General features: G+C 44.7%; 2 protein-coding genes across 2 annotated transcripts in view; both read left to right on the top strand.

The window, feature by feature from the left end:
• sspo (SCO-spondin) overlaps positions 1 to 15,926 on the top strand; it is a 417,885-nt gene that overhangs the window by 401,183 nt on the left and 776 nt on the right. The window contains exons 106-109 of the mRNA XM_051928802.1: positions 4,455 to 4,550; positions 4,663 to 4,723; positions 8,861 to 8,991; positions 12,806 to 12,963. Coding sequence (XP_051784762.1) covers positions 4,455 to 4,550; positions 4,663 to 4,723; positions 8,861 to 8,991; positions 12,806 to 12,963 — 446 coding nt within the window. The remainder of the gene's footprint in view (positions 1 to 4,454; positions 4,551 to 4,662; positions 4,724 to 8,860; positions 8,992 to 12,805; positions 12,964 to 15,926) is intronic.
• LOC114653992 (alanine aminotransferase 2-like) overlaps positions 11,900 to 15,926 on the top strand; it is a 493,749-nt gene continuing 489,722 nt past the window's right edge. The window contains exon 1 of the mRNA XM_051928999.1: positions 11,900 to 11,911. The gene's annotated coding sequence lies outside the window, so the exon portion shown is untranslated. The remainder of the gene's footprint in view (positions 11,912 to 15,926) is intronic.

The following is a 15,926-nucleotide window of genomic DNA, read 5'->3' as shown; positions in this document are numbered from 1 at the left end:
ATGCCCTTGTAAAACTGGTTATAAGTAGATTGATGAATGCCATTAACTCCCCGTTTTACCAATTACATTCCCCAAAGCAACAAAGTTTTTATTAATGATAGTCATTGTCTGAACAGGGACATGGGGGGTTAGTGCTGGAGCCTATCCCAGTTAGTATAGGGCACAAGGCAGGATGAACCCTGGACAGGGTACCAGTCCATCACAGGGCAAACACAAACACACACCCAAACCACACACACTAGAGCCAGTTTAGGATCGCCAATTCACCTAACCTGTGGGAGGAAACCAGAGCAGCCGGAGAAAACCCACACAGATACAAGGAGAACATGCAAACTCTATGCAGGGAGGACCCAGGATGTGAGCCCTGGTCTCCTCACTGTGAGGCAGCAGCTGTACCACTGTGCCACTGTGCCACCCTCTTATTAGTAATAGCATTCCTCAAACATTGGGGAGTTTACAATGACTTGTTTAAAGACAGCTGTTTCTTTCTTTAACCCATGCCATGCATTCATGTCTGGGAGTCATCTTCCTAGCTCTGACAAGGTGTCACAAGAATGACCATAAGGCATTTAGAAAGTTTGGGGCAGCCACCCGTATACTTTTTCCCGACTGCAAAACTGCTTCAATAGAACAGACATGTTCACACAACTGAGTCCAAAACAGAACTGACTTGGTATAGACAAGATGGCAGCTTTAAAGGCCAGTAAGGGAAGTGACGTCATCAGGGCTGGTACCGGAATTGACGTCGTTGGCTGCCCCAGAGGCCGGCGGGATTTCCCTAGAATGGTCTGTAAGAGATCGAGAGGGAGAATTAGTGCACTTCGCCACCCCCTGGTTCGGTGTGGAATTACATGTACTTAAGCCCTTTAGTTGTCTCCTAAACATGCGTGTGTGACAAAGGTTACTTTATCTAAGCTTAAACATATGGCAAATATCATCCCATTATATAAAAAGGGTGACAGGGCAGATCCAAGCAACTATAGGCCAGTAAGGTCCTTTGTTGAGGACCCAAGCTGCTGGACCAGGCTAAAGGGACGCCCAAGTAATGACTGACTGTGGCAGATACATGGTCAGTTTCCGGAAGGTGGGACTGAACTGACATGTCTGCCTGGGGGGTTGCCAACTGGGATCCCAAAGTGTTTTGTCGTGTGGTGGTTGCGGCAACACGCTGTACCAGTGCCTGTTCCCCAACCTGACCTGACCTAAACTATTCTGCTTCTGTAAAGGAGATGCAAATGGCTGAAGAGTACTGAGCATAACACTGCTAATATTAATAAAAATGTGTTTCACACCAACATCAACTAAATAAAACACAGCATTAAGTATTTTAGACTTTTCTATCCAAAAACTCGGTTTTACAGCACATAACCAAGACATTTTATGATACACGACTGTGGAAAGCAGCCCGGACACACAGGCAGACAGCGATGGTTCACCCAACACACGTTTATTATACATTGCTATTTACAAGTGCCACACACAACCCCAAAAACTCCCCAAAGTCCAGGCCTCTGTACAATGCCTCTTTCTCAGGTCCGCCTCCACTCCTCTCCTCCTGAGCTCCGTCTTCTCCACTCCCAACTCAAGCCACTGAACGGAGGGAGGCAGCCCCTTTTGTACACACCCGGACGTGCTCCAGGTGCCTCCCGATAATCTTCCACTGGCACTCCCTAGTGTGGCGGAAGTACCGGCTGCGCACCCAGAAGGACACCGGGTGTCCCTGGTCGCCTTTCCCCCAGCATTGCCGGGTGTTGCCGGAAGTGCTGAGGACCAGGGCTCTCCAGGCATTGGGGCGCCCCCTGGAGGTGACCACGGGCCCCTATAGGGTTGAGCTTCCAAGCTCAGTTCCTGTGGTCCCCAAAGCCACCAGGGCGGTCGCCCCCTCGTGGTCTGGAGGAGGCGTAAGCCCTCCTTCGGTCCTCCTGGGCATCCCGGCTGGGTGCCACTCCCAGGCACTCGCCACAGCAACCCTGGAATCCAGTTCCTTTTGTGCTCCAATCTGTCAGCTAGTATCGTGCCAAGTTTAGTTGGTATCTCCCATAGAATTGCAAAGTTAGAATGTTTGTTTTATTTTTTAAAGAGAATACACACACACACTTTGTATCATTTTGAAGAACCAAGTAACACACTTTGTAACTTACATACATATACTGTACATAAGTGGTCCTCCAAACTTTTACTTTCGTAATTATTTTTCTTGCCAGTCCTTGGAAACAATTTCTGTTTACCACCAGCCTGACATTTTGTACACTCGACTGGGGGGGTTTTGGGCTGAAGTTCTTACGTCTTCTCTTCCCCCACAGAAGGTTTAGTCATCGTCCAACATGCTATATCCTAACACAGGGTCACGGGGGTCTGTTGGAGCCAATCCCAGCCAGCACAGGCCGCAAGGCAGGAACAAATCCCGGGCAGGGCGCCAGCCCACCGCAGGGCACACCCACACGCCAAGCACACACTAGGGACAATTTAGGATCACCAGTGCACCTAACCTGCATGTCTTTGGACTGTGGGAGGAAACCCACGCAGACACGGGGAGAACATGCAAACTCCACGCAGGGAGGACCTGGGAAGTGAACCTCAGGTCTTCTTACTGCAAGGCAGCAGCGCTACCCACTGCGCCACTGTGCCGCCCCATAGAAGGTTTAATGTGTTTTTATTTTTCATCTTTTTTTCTCACATTATCATTTGGAATTAGATGGATAGATAGATAGATAGATAGATAGATAGATAGATAGATAGATAGATAGATAGATAGATAGATAGATAGATAGATAGATAGATAGATAGATAGATAGATAGATAGATAGATAGATAGATAGATAGATAGATAGATAGATAGATAGATACTTTATTAATCCCAAGGGGAAATTCACATACTCCAGCAGCAGCATACTGATAAACCTATAAATATCTGGGAGTGCAGCTGGATGATAAATTAGACTGGACTGCCAATACTGATGTGCTGTGCAAGAAAGGACAGAGCCGACTATACTTCCTTAGAAGGCTCGCGTCCTTCAACATCTGCAATAAGATGCTGCAGATGTTCTATCAGACAGTTGTGGCGAGCGCCCTCTTCTACGCAGTGGTGTGCTGGGGAGGCAGCATTAAGAGGAAAGACGCCTCACGCCTGGACAAACTGGTGAGGAAGGCAAGCTCTATTGTTGGCATGGAGCTGGACAGTTTAACATCTGTGGCAGAGCGAAGGGCGCTCAGCAGGCTCCTATCAATTATGGAGAATCTGCTACATCCACTAAACAGTGTCATCTCCAGACAGAAGAGCAGCTTCAGTGACAGACTGCTGTCACCGTCCTGCTCCACTGACAGACTGAGGAGATCGTTCCTCCCCCAAACTATGAGACTCTTCAATTCCACCCGGGGGGGTAAACGTTAACATTTAACATTATACAAAGTTATTGTCTGTTTTTCACCTGCATTATTATCATTGTTTAATTTAATGTTATTTATTGTATCAGTATGCTGCTGCTGGAAAATGTGAATTTCCCATTGGGATTAATAAAGTATCTATCTATCTATCTATCTATCTATCTATCTATCTATCTATCTATCTATCTATCTATCTATCTATCTATCTATCTATCTATCTATCGAACAATATTAAATTAAAGAGTGATAACAATGCAGGTATACAGACAGACAATAACTTTGAATACTGTTAACGTTTACCCCCCTGGGTGGAATTGAAGAGTCGCATAGTGTGGTGGAGGAACGATCTCCTCAATCTGTCAGTGGAGCAGGACGGTGACAGCAGTCTGTCACTGAAGCTGCTCTTCTGTCTGGAGATGATCCTGTTTAGTGGATTCTCCATGATTGACAGGAGTCTGCTCAGCGCCCGTCGCTCTGCCACGGATGTCAAACTGTCCAGCTCCGTGCCAACAATAGAGCCTGCCTTCCTCACCAGTTTGTCCAGGCGTGAGGCGTCCCTCTTCTTTATGCTGCTTCCCCAGCACACCACTGCGTAGAAGAGGGCGCGCGCCACAACCGGCTGATAGAATTAAGATAGAACTAAGTACATGTATACATTTTCAAAGCAGCTTCTTCCAGTGCTGGGTTACAGGGGTGCAGACAGTGCTTTTGCTGGCAGCTCTGGGTACAGGGCAGGAAACATCCATGGACAGGGCCCTCCAGGGTTAGTCACTCACACACATACGTCATTCACACAGGGGACAATCAACCTGCACATCATTGGCATATGAGTTGAAAACTAGAATACTCAAAATGAGAGTAACAGCGACATTCGATCGGTGAAACACCACATGAAACTGTAGGTAGTGTTGCCTCTTTTGCCTATCAACTAAAATTCTTTCATTTGTATTTTTCTATAACTTTTCCCCAACATCTTGAGATGAATTTGTACCTACTCTAGTTTAGACCTCGAAGTCCAGGGAGTGACATTAAATATTATGAAGGTCGTGACTGTCACTGTGTGTCTGTAGGCCGGTGCTGAGTGGACCGAAGGCTGCTTGACATGTCATTGCCTGAACGGGATGAAGATCTGCAAGGACGACTGTTCTCCAGTCATCTGTGTCGAGGTGAGATGTACAGTATAACATTACTAGATCACAACAGGGCAGCTTCTTATTTCAAGCCTGTCCAAGAGTACCGCCAGTAACATAACCAACTTTTTTTGTGTCTCTGTCACAGGGAGAGGTGAAGGTTGAAGAACCTGGACAATGCTGCCCGGTCTGCAGGAAGGAACTTCCAAGTAAGAACTGAAAAATGACTTCAGAAACACAGAGATAGATGGTGGGCACAGGCGCTAAAGGCAGAGTCATGTCAACAGAGGCCATTTTTAATGGTTCACAAAAATGTAACTTTCTTTGAAGAATAAACGCTAGAAATTTTAACCAAATTAGTCTACCGAGAGCCACGTTGTTTCATGTAGACAGACGGACAGACAGACGCGGCAGGCACTGTGGGTACGTTTTGCATTATATGCAGATGCTCCTAAATATGAAGGTGGAAGTGAACACTTTCAGATGACACCTCCACCGTTTAACAGCAGAGACACTAGTTTTGTTTTACTTTTTCACATTAGAGCCTCATTTCTGAAGTTAACATACTGTATTCAGGGACACTCAGTTCCACTTCTGGAGCTCTGCACTGGCTGCTGGTTTTCATTTTCTCCAGTGTTTTCACTTATTTACAACTAAAGCAATGTGTTTTTTTGGGATTAGTTTTATTTAACTCATTTGTTACGATTCAGAACCCATAAATGCCAATTTTAGTTTTAAAGAGCTGCATTTGGGTTTTAATTGTCTCCTGTTTTCTTAATAATGAGGCACAAATGAAACAGGAACCAGCTCTCCAGCTAACATGCTTCCATTTAAATCTGTGTACATCCATCATGAAGTATCGGTGTTAGTTTTAAAATAAATGAGAGAGAAGGGAAAGAACAAGTGATACATATCTGTACGGGACCACAAAACATACGGATAACGTTCTCAGAAAATGAAAAATCTATAATGTCATAAAGATTTGTCTCGGAAGAACAAAAGCATTAACAAGCCAGAGAATTAAATACCAAGTGTCATTATCCGCTAGGCCCGGCTTCTAATTACAAAACTGGATGGAATTAAGACCTGCTGCTACTGCGGACCTCCAGGACCGTAACTGAGTACCCCTGCTGTATACTGTGATTGTGAAGGCAACATCAGGCACAAGGCAGCTACTAGTCATGGAGAGCACATAAAACATTTAATATTTATTGTGCTCACCAGATAACACACTCAAAGGAAAACCTCTGCCTCTCTGTAGTATAAAAGCTTCAGAATGTCATGTATTATTATTTTTATTTTTTTGCAATGCATTGGCTAAGCAGTGTTTAATCCCATGTAAACTTTAAATGCAGAAGTACAATGCCCTACACAAAGTATTCACCCCACTTTTTATTGTTATACAACGTTGAATCCCAGTGGATTTAATTTGGCTTATTTGACACTGATCAACAGAACAAGACTCTTTCATATCAAAGTGAAAACAAATCTAAACTAAATGGCAGACTGAAGAAATCTAGTCAACTAGATAACTGACATATAATGACTGCAAAGCATTTCAAATACACCAATCAGCACACAGATAAATGGTATGGTACAGAAACACACCTCTGTATTAGGAATTAAGTAAATCCCAAAATAGTTCATCCATCCATCCATTTTCCAACCCACTGAATCCGAACACAGGGTCACGGGGGTCTGCTGGAGCCAATCCCAGCCAACACAGGGCACAAGGCAGGAACCAATCCCGGGCAGGGTGCCAACCCACCACAGGACACTTACAAACACAAGCACACACTAGGGACAATTTAGAATCGCCAATCCACCTAACCTGCATGTCTTTGGACTGTGGGAGGAAACTGGAGCACCCGGAGGAAACCCACTGCAGACACGGGGAGAACATGCAAACTCCACGCAGGGAGTACCCGGGAAGCGAACCCAGGTCCCCAGGTCTCCCAACTGTCATCATTTTAGTAATGTATTGCATTTGTCATTCTAACAGATGGTGCATCACAAACATTAACACTGATTTTACAAATCCCATACCAGATGGCATATAACAGAGACATATGCATTGCATGATGCACTGCTAATGCTGGAGACTATGTTGATTACTTAGATTTCAACATAGGTAGCACAGCTAGTGTGTGTGTATGTATGAATATTTTTGATGTGATATGAACTCCAACCATGGTCGCCATTTATTTACACACTAGACCCGTTACAATAACGGACGCTAGAACAGTAGTGCATAAACATTAGTAGAAACACTCTATATTAAATGTTAAGGGACCTTGACCTCATTCTGTTCTTGTAAGACAGTAATACTGGCTTTGATGTCCGTCATATGCCTTTAATTTTCTGTCACAACAGTGGGCAATCAGCCCCAGCAACTGATGTAATGTGTGGCGTGCAGCTGATAATCGTGCCTGTGGCGTCTCCCCTGCAAGTACTGTGCAGTTCCCCAGCAAGTATTTTAATCTGTGCTGGCGTGCAGCTGATTATTGTATGCGTGGCGTCTCCCCAGCAACGGATTTTATGTGCGCGGCCGCGACTACCCAATCAGCACTCTCCCCAGCAATGATGTCCTTTATTTGCTTATCATGCGCGGCCGCGGCTAGGCCATTCACTGTGTGCCCAGCTTCCAGTGTGTGTGCGTCCACGGTGCTGTGCGCATGCGTGGGGCATGGTGCGATGCGCGGCCCCGCGCATGCGCACTTCACCAGAAGACACACACACTCGGACACCCCTGGACGCACACAGGGGTTTTATTAAAGAGGATACAGGTGGAGTCCCACATGCTCTTGTTAGTGCAGCATGGCAGACTGAAGAAATCTAACAGAGCACTTCCTTTAATCAGCAAGATTCATTTACATATAATGACTGTGAAGCGTTTCAAACACAGCAGTCAGCATACAGATAAATGGTATGGTTCAGAAACCCACCTCTGCTTTCAAGTATTATGTAAAGTGCGAAAATAGTTAATCATTGATGGTCATGGGTGAATATCTGACAAAAGGAAATACAACATCTTATGCGTAAACTGTTATTGGAGAACTAAATATAAAGTTAAATGTTATATATGGGCGGCACGGTGGCGCAGTGGGTAGCGCTGCTGCCTTGCAGTTGGGAGATCTGGGGACCTGGGTTCGCTTCCCGGGTCCTCCCTGCGTGGAGTTTGCATGTTCTGCCCGTGTCTGCATGGGTTTCCTCCGGGTGCTCCGGTTTCCTCCCACAGTCCAAGGACATGCAGGTTAGGTGGATTGGCGATTCTAAATTGGGCTTGGTGTGTGTCCTGCAGTGGATTGGCACCCTGCCCGGGATTGGTTCCTGCCTTGTACCCTGTGTTGGCTGGGATTGGCTCCAGCAGAACCCCGTGACCCTGTGTTCGGATTCAGCGGGTTGGAAAATGGATGGATGTTATATATGATCTTATTTCCTAAGTTAAATGTACTACTACAAATGTCAGGATGTCCTAGTTATGGTGGTACAGTTGTAGTGCTGCTGCCTCTCAGGTATGGAGACCAGGGTTCATGTCCTGGGTCCTTCATGCATGGAGTTTTGCATGTTCTCTCCAGGTGTAACGGTTTCCTCCCACAGTCCAAAGACATGCAGGTTAGGTGGATTGGCCATGCTAAGTTGGTGTGTGTGTGTGTGTGTTTGTGCGTGAGTTTGTTCACCCTGCGATGCACTGGCACCCTGTCCAGAGGTTGTCCCTGCCTTACTCTCTATGCTTGCTGGGATAGGCTCCAGCCCCCCACCGCGACCCTGCTCAGGATAAAGTGGGCTTAGAATGTTGATGGATGGAAAGATAATCGCATCCCACACAGCATATGACATAATCAAAATAGTCTCAAACTGCCCACCATTGGGCACCATGCCCGCAATGCACTTATAGTCAGTGTGGAATAAAGTGGTCTCGCCCGTTTTAAGACTTTTTCACATAAGCCCACAGGTATCAGTCGAGTCACATGTTTGAGACTCCATATGACGCACGCTGCTTGGACAGACGTGCAGGTGCTGAGCACATCGACTACTGACTTTTCAAACCTTTCATTCCATCAGGCCTGACGCTGTCTGAACAGCACACGGTGGGATTTATATTGTATTAACTTGTACATACATGTAGAATGTGGAGTTTACATCATTGAATTGTGAAGAAAACTCACCAGCCTGATATTTGTACTCCAGACCTGTTTTTCAATGTGGCTGACCGTTTGCTTTAGTGTTGTGCTTCCTGTCAAAGGGTTTGTGACGTCTTCGCTGAGACGTTTCTTAAAATTATGAGAATGTATCCTCTGATAAGCTTTTCTGACACTTTTAACTCTTCACTGATGTGTATGCAGGTGAGCCGTTGCCGGTCTGCCAGAGATATTCTGAGATCAGGAATGTCACCAAAGGGGACTGTCATCTGGACAATGTGGAGGTCACCTACTGCCGTGGCCAGTGTCACTCTTCAACTACTGTAGTTTTTGAGGTGAGTATTCACTGCAATATAAAGTTAATAAGGTTTTTTTACTGTATTTTCTACTTGTGTGAAATTACTTGTGATAATCAACGTATAGTAGAAAAATGAATGGTTTTTCCAAGGATAGATCTCGGCAGTAACTTTTGCACCTCCTGTCACCTGTGACATGGTGACTTTGCTGGCCCTGCATCTGAGTCTAAAATTAGGGAGAAGTAGGACGACTAACCCCACTTTGGTCCATTGCAAGGTTAGCTTCTTGACATATCTGCTGCTGAAGGATGGAATGCTGGTGGTGGGAATTCTGTAGCCTACAAGGGGGGTCCGCCCCCTGCTCGCTTCGCTCGCCCACCCCCGGGGTTGGGTAACCCGAAATGCATTGATGAATGTATGAGATATATCGAATCATAAAGGTGTAGATGACGAACAAAGGAAGTAAAGAACCCATAGCATGGCACATTAGAAGGACCTATTGGAATACTCGTTTATACACAACATTTGTAGTAAAATCGTTGATAAAGTGCATGAACTATTGTAGGATGTATTGTAGTCAATAATGTTTTTACTTTCGGGTACATTGTTAGTTAGAAACATCCGTAGATATTCAGGATATTCATCTAAAGGAGGCAGTGTAACCTGACCCCTTTGACAACAACGTGTTAACTCATTAGTTGTATTGCCAGTTGTTTCTTCAGGGAAGTTAAGTGAATGACAATGACAGCAAATGATATTCATTAATCCTAATGATAGTGGACGCACTTAAAACTAAAAAGCCCTCAACCTGGGCGGGACGCTACAATACTTTTGAATTTTACTGCTTTCATATTGTGCAGCTTTGTCTGCATGTGTATCTTCAGACCTCAGTTTGTCCTGGTATTTTTTCAATTACACCTGGTTCTGATGATTAATCACCTTTTGTTATACGCTTTCTATGCGCTGAGAGCACATGATCTGTGTGTACCATGTGCTTTTAATTTACACGATTGATTTTTTTTTGATCGGTGTGCTCTTACATATTCCGTACTATCTTTGTGGACCTTTGCGGACCCCGTAGTGTCTTAACCCGTGCCTGCTTTGCTTCCGCAGTTTCTGACGCTTGTTGTAGGCGCCTGCGTTCATTGATGTTATCCAGGTGGGCTCGTGTGTGTATCGTTGAGCTGTATTGTGTTTGAATTTGGTGTAGAGCGTTCAGCGGTTTGTACAATCCCAAGCAGCACATTATGCTACAATACCTTATATATTCCGTACTATCTTTGTGGACCTCCGCGGACCCGTAGTGTCTTAACCCGTGCCTGCTTTGCTTCCGCAGTTTCTGACGCTTGTTGTAGGCGCCTGCGTTCATTGATCTTATCCAGGTGGGCTCGTGTGTGTATCGTTGAGCTGTATTGTGTTTGAATTTGGTGTAAAGCGTTCAGCTGTTTGTACAATCCCAAGCAGCACATTATTCCTAACTTCACTCAGCAGTAGTGCCACTCACAATATGGCGGTTGTTTTATTTGCTATTTCCGTTAGTTCAGCTGTACGCGCCTGCGCAGTACGTCTCATGGTCCCATCGCCGTGTACCTGCGTCCATGCCATCCGGTTTACCATGCTCGGTTAGTATTATTCCTAACTTCACTCAGCAGTAGTGCCACTCACAATATGGCGGTTGTTTTATTTGCTATTTCCGTTAGTTCAGCTGTACGCGCCTGCGCAGTACGTCTCATGGTCCCATCGCCGTGTACCTGCGTCCATGCCATCCGGTTTACCATGCTCGGTTAGTATTATTCCTAACTTCACTCAGCAGTAGTGCCACTCACAATATGGCGGTTGTTTTATTTGCTATTTCCGTTAGTTCAGCTGTACGCGCCTGCGCAGTACGTCTCATGGTCCCATCACCGTGTACCTGCGTCCATGCCATCCGGTTTACCATGCTCGGTTAGTATTATTCCTAACTTCACTCAGCAGTAGTGCCACTCACAATATGGCGGTTGTTTTATTTGCTATTTCCGTTAGTTCAGCTGTACGCGCCTGCGCAGTACGTCTCATGGTCCCATCGCCGTGTACCTGCGTCCATGCCATCCGGTTTACCATTCTCGGTTAGTATTATTCCTAACTTCACTCAGCAGTAGTGCCACTCACAATATGGCGGTTGTTTTATTTGCTATTTCCGTTAGTTCAGCTGTACGCGCCTGCGCAGTACGTCTCATGGTCCCATCGCCGTGTACCTGCGTCCATGCCATCCGGTTTACCATTCTCGGTTAGTAATATGGATTGGCCAGGGAAATAAACCACCAACAGTAATCGACTGTGTGTGTGTGTGTGTGTGTGTGTCCGGTCCCTCAGAGCAATCTGATTGGTCATTTTGGATGTGATGTGATTGGTCAGTTTGGCTTTGGTGACATGATTGAAAGAGAAAGTGTGATTGTGGGACATATGAGGAAGATTAAAGGTGTAGGAGGCACGCTGAGAGTCCTCTTCAGAGACAGAAAGCATAAAAACAGACAGGAGGCGAGAAAGGCGCCTCAAAATGACAGTCTGGGAAGCAGGCGAGAGAGGGAGCGCCAGTCAAGAAAGGTTCAGACGCATGAGGATATGGAGGAAAGGCACTGAAATATTCTTAAATGTATTTTATTATAATAACTGTCTTTACAGGTTCCATGGCTTGAATAATAAAAATAAACAATTAGGCAGCCCCTGCGATAAAGCAAATGCATAAAAAGGCAGCATATTGACGTCATAATGATAAAAGTAACATTCACAAAAACAGACTGTACTATCTGTAGTGCCTCTGCAGTTTTTTGTAATATGGAGATGACGACTGTGACAGGAATACACAAATGAAATGCTCATCTGGAGTGCTGTGATCACGTCGGTCTCCATATTATAAGAAAAGACAACAGGACTAAAGAAAGTCCACAGCAGACTGACTAGGCTGATTCTGGACTGAGAGGTATGAGCTATGAGGAGAGATTGAAGGAGATGAAACTTTTCTGTTTAAGCAAACAGAGATTAAGAGGGGACATGACTGACATGTTTAAAATTTTGAAAAGAATTAGTACAGTGGATCCAGGACATTACTTTTTTGTTCTTTATTTCGCCTTATACAATTTCTTGTATTAGGAATTTGTTAGTTTTTGCATACTCCTTGGGGTCAGAGCGCAGGGTCAGCCATTGTACAGCGGCCCTGGAGCAATTACAGGTTAAGGGTCTTGCTCAAGGACCCAGCAGAGTAGGATCTCTCTTTGGCGGTGATGGGGATTTGAACCGGCAACCTTCTGGATACCAGCGCAGATCCAGAGTTCAACAAGAACAATAGGATATGGATAGAAACTTAAGGGTATATTCTGCACAAATTTTAGGAAATGTGTCTTCACACAAAGAGAGCCTTTGGCCAAGAATTGTGATGGACAGTAGGACTTTAGGGACCTTCAAATCTCGACTTGATGTTATTTTGGACAGTTGAGGCGAATAGGATGGATGAGCTCATTGGGTGGAATGGCCTGCTCTCATCACAACTGTTCTAAAGTTCTGCTGTACCTAACATTTTTGTATGGGACTCTGACGGGAATCCCCAATTACCTTAACACACATCAATGTTGTTATTGCTTAGGCTGCTATTTTTCTCCAGAATTGTGCTGCCATACGCCAGTAGTCTGAGTAACCCACCTGCTCTATTTAGTTTCCAGCATGTTCAAGTTTTTCTTTATTCTAGCATGTGCTTTTGTGCCTCCCCTCTTTTTGATTGTGTTTTTCTCTTTGACCAACTCCTCGCTGCTTGACTTTCTGCTTATGCCATCCGGTTCCACCGTCACTTGATTTCTCCTGGTCTTCCTTTTATTTTCAGGAGCCGTACATTGAGGTGCTGTGCGAATGTTGTAGTTACAAACTGGACCCTGAGAACCCCGTGCACTTTATCAGCCTGCAGTGTGACAGTGGAGAGGTCGAGACGGTGGTCCTGCCAGTCATCCAAAGCTGCCAGTGCAGTCGTTGTCATGGTGAGTTGTAAACCCCTCATTCTGAAACCTCCTGCTGCTCAACACAGTAAGGGCGGCAGTGACAGCACATCAAGTTAGGCAGGCAAGGCCACCTAACCAGGCTGAAAATGTTCTGAAGAATTTCTGAGCCCCCCAACATAGTAGAAAAGAAAGAAAGAAAGAAAGAAAGAAAGAAAGAAAGAAAGAAAGAAAGAAAGAAAGAAAGAAAGAAAGAAAGAAAGAAAGAAAGAAAGAAAGACTCTCTGGTACGCTGTCCTCACAGGTGGCGCAGTGGTAGTGCTGCTGCTTTGCAGTAAGGAGACTGTGGAAGATTGTGGGTTCGCTTCCCGGTTCCTCCCTGTGTGGATAGCGCTTTGAGTACTGAGAAAAGCGCTATATAAATGTAATGGATTATTATTATTATTATTATTATTATTATTATGGGGCCACACCAGGGTCTTGGATTTGTCAGAACTGGAGATTCAGATTTACTGGCCAATCAAAGAATTCTGCTATTTTATTGCATGACATAACAGCAATTCCAAAACTGACACCGCTGGACCAATTTGATGTTCATCTCACAATCTCTTCCAATCCAAATGGACTCCTCTTTTGAGATTCCTTTTGTTGTGAATGGCTTCTTTACTGAATTCTTCTCATGCCTACTTGAAACGCTTAATCCAAATTATACATCGTCATTGGGCCTCATGACAAAATCTCATAGTGAGAAATACTGCACTGTGTTAAACAATCCAGGGTCCACATGCTGCACTGTTGAAAGAATGATCAAGTCCATGTCAAGGAGTTAAGTCTCCCAGGGGCTTGTGGGGGATCTTAATTCAGCTTTGCATTGATTGTTGTCATGGCAATGAGTCCCAGAATTCTCCGAGGTTGCGTTACATGTGATGCCATGGACACAACCTTGTAAATATTATTGTGTCCGTGCCGTTGTATCCAAGATTGCATAAATGTTGGTAAAATACATACAATCGTTTAACAGATTTTCTGAACTCTCGAGTTCAATTTTTGTTTCGTCCCCGCTAGATCTAGTTTGGTTCTTGGTGTTAGATCCTTGCACGTCTCCAGTTTACGGTTTTCTCCTGGTCCTTTACAAAAAAAAAAAAAAAAATCCTGATGCTTCTTCGTAATTAGCAGCCAACCTGAAATGTCAAGGACAAGCAAGTCAGAGGCAACCAGAAAGACAGCAACATGAGGCGGCAAACACGGTAAAATCTAAATAGACCAAAGGGTAACGAAAACAAGAAGTTAAAAATGAAGGCTAAAGTTAAAAAAGAATCTTTAAACTGAACATTTCTGAAGCTATGACACTGATGTTTTGCAGGGTGAACCAAAAAGAAGTACTGCACATTTCAAGCGTTTATTCTACAAAAATGCTATAAGATCAAATAAATTTCACTCCGACACAAAAAAGGGAATACAAAATACATTTTTTTCACTGTGTTTTAAAAATGATGTCTTCAAGGTGGTGGCCATCATTAGCAACACACTCATCAAGACGATTTCTGAACACTCGCATGACTTGTTCGGCCATTTCAAGGGGAATAGCGGCGATTTCATGGCGTATGGCATCCTTGAGGGCTTCAAGAATTTGAGGTCGATCTGTATATACCTTCAACTTGAGAAGATATCGTTCGGAGCGAAATCAAGCCACCCGACATCGCTGCACAGGGAGATCAGCTTCCCCGGAAACATCTCCCGCAAACCTTGCATTGATCTCCACGCCATAGGAGCTGTTGCTCCATCCTATTGAAACCAGGCATCCACCACGTTCATTTCTTCCAGTTGCTGCCCCCTCCTCAAAAAAGTAAGGGCCTACAATGGCAAATTCTGCAATGGCACACCAAACTGTAACACGCTCACTGTGCAGGGGTCTCTGATGAAGTTTATGAGGGTTGGTTTCAGCCCAGTTGCGAACTACGCAACCATTCAAATGGAAATGTGCCTTGTCGCCGCACAAGATGATGGCATCTCGATGAACGGTTTCCTGAATGTTGGCGCACAACTGTCTGCGGCTCTCCCAGTGTCTCTCAGTGAGTTCCTCCACTACCATCATTTTGTATGGATGGCAATTAAGGTCCTCATGCAAATTCCTCCTCAAAGTCGTGTTGGAAATGCCTAAGGCAGAAGAGACTGCAGAACTGATGCCTTTACAGATTGGATGATTTCAGGTGTTTGAACAGTCGGCCTGGAGATTTTCTCTTCAATGTTGTACCCGTCTGTCTAAATTTAGTTACCCACTGAAATTGTTTTCCGATTTGGGATGTCACCATTAGGAGGAATGCTGAAGTGCGTTCGGAAGGTGCGTTGCTTAGTGACGATGGATTCACTGTGTTTGAAGAACGTTTCGACAGCAAAAGCACGGTACACACTGGACAAAGACATGTTGTAGACTGAAAACTACAAGGGATCATCTATCAAAGGACCCCCACCCCAAACTACTCGGCTCCCTCTTCCTCTACCTCACGCAATGGACCTTGAGAAATGTGGTACTTCATTTTGGCTCACCCTGTACAAGTAAAATGCATTGAAAACTTGTCTGTTTCTGAAATAAGAATTACCTTTGCAGAGCTTCATGGAATATTTACACTTAATGGCGGACCAATCAGGATGGGGTGAACAAAGCAGCTGCTGTATTCTTTGTGCAGGGTCTTGGTTTTACAGATTTGGAGGGGCATTTTCTAGTCCCAGTAGTCCTCAGAAAAACATGCTCAGTTTAGACTGGAGTTAGTCAGTGGATTGGACTGCAGGTCAATGATTATTGTCTTAGTTGCTTCCATCTTAGCTTCAAGGAGGTGTAGACTGATATTTGTTTCCAAACAACTGGTAATCAATCCTGATGTCACAGGAAAAGCAGTCAGAGAGATGGAGCGGAAGAAGTGGAATATGGAGGTAAACTGTGACAAGGGTCTGCATGATGTCACCCTGTATGTTATGATTTCTAATTTTCAAAAACATATTATGCAGATACTA

Source organism: Erpetoichthys calabaricus, chromosome 6 (assembly GCF_900747795.2).
Source record: "Erpetoichthys calabaricus chromosome 6, fErpCal1.3, whole genome shotgun sequence".
Lineage (NCBI taxonomy): Eukaryota > Metazoa > Chordata > Cladistia > Polypteriformes > Polypteridae > Erpetoichthys > Erpetoichthys calabaricus.
This window is presented reverse-complemented; position numbering and strand designations above follow the sequence as displayed.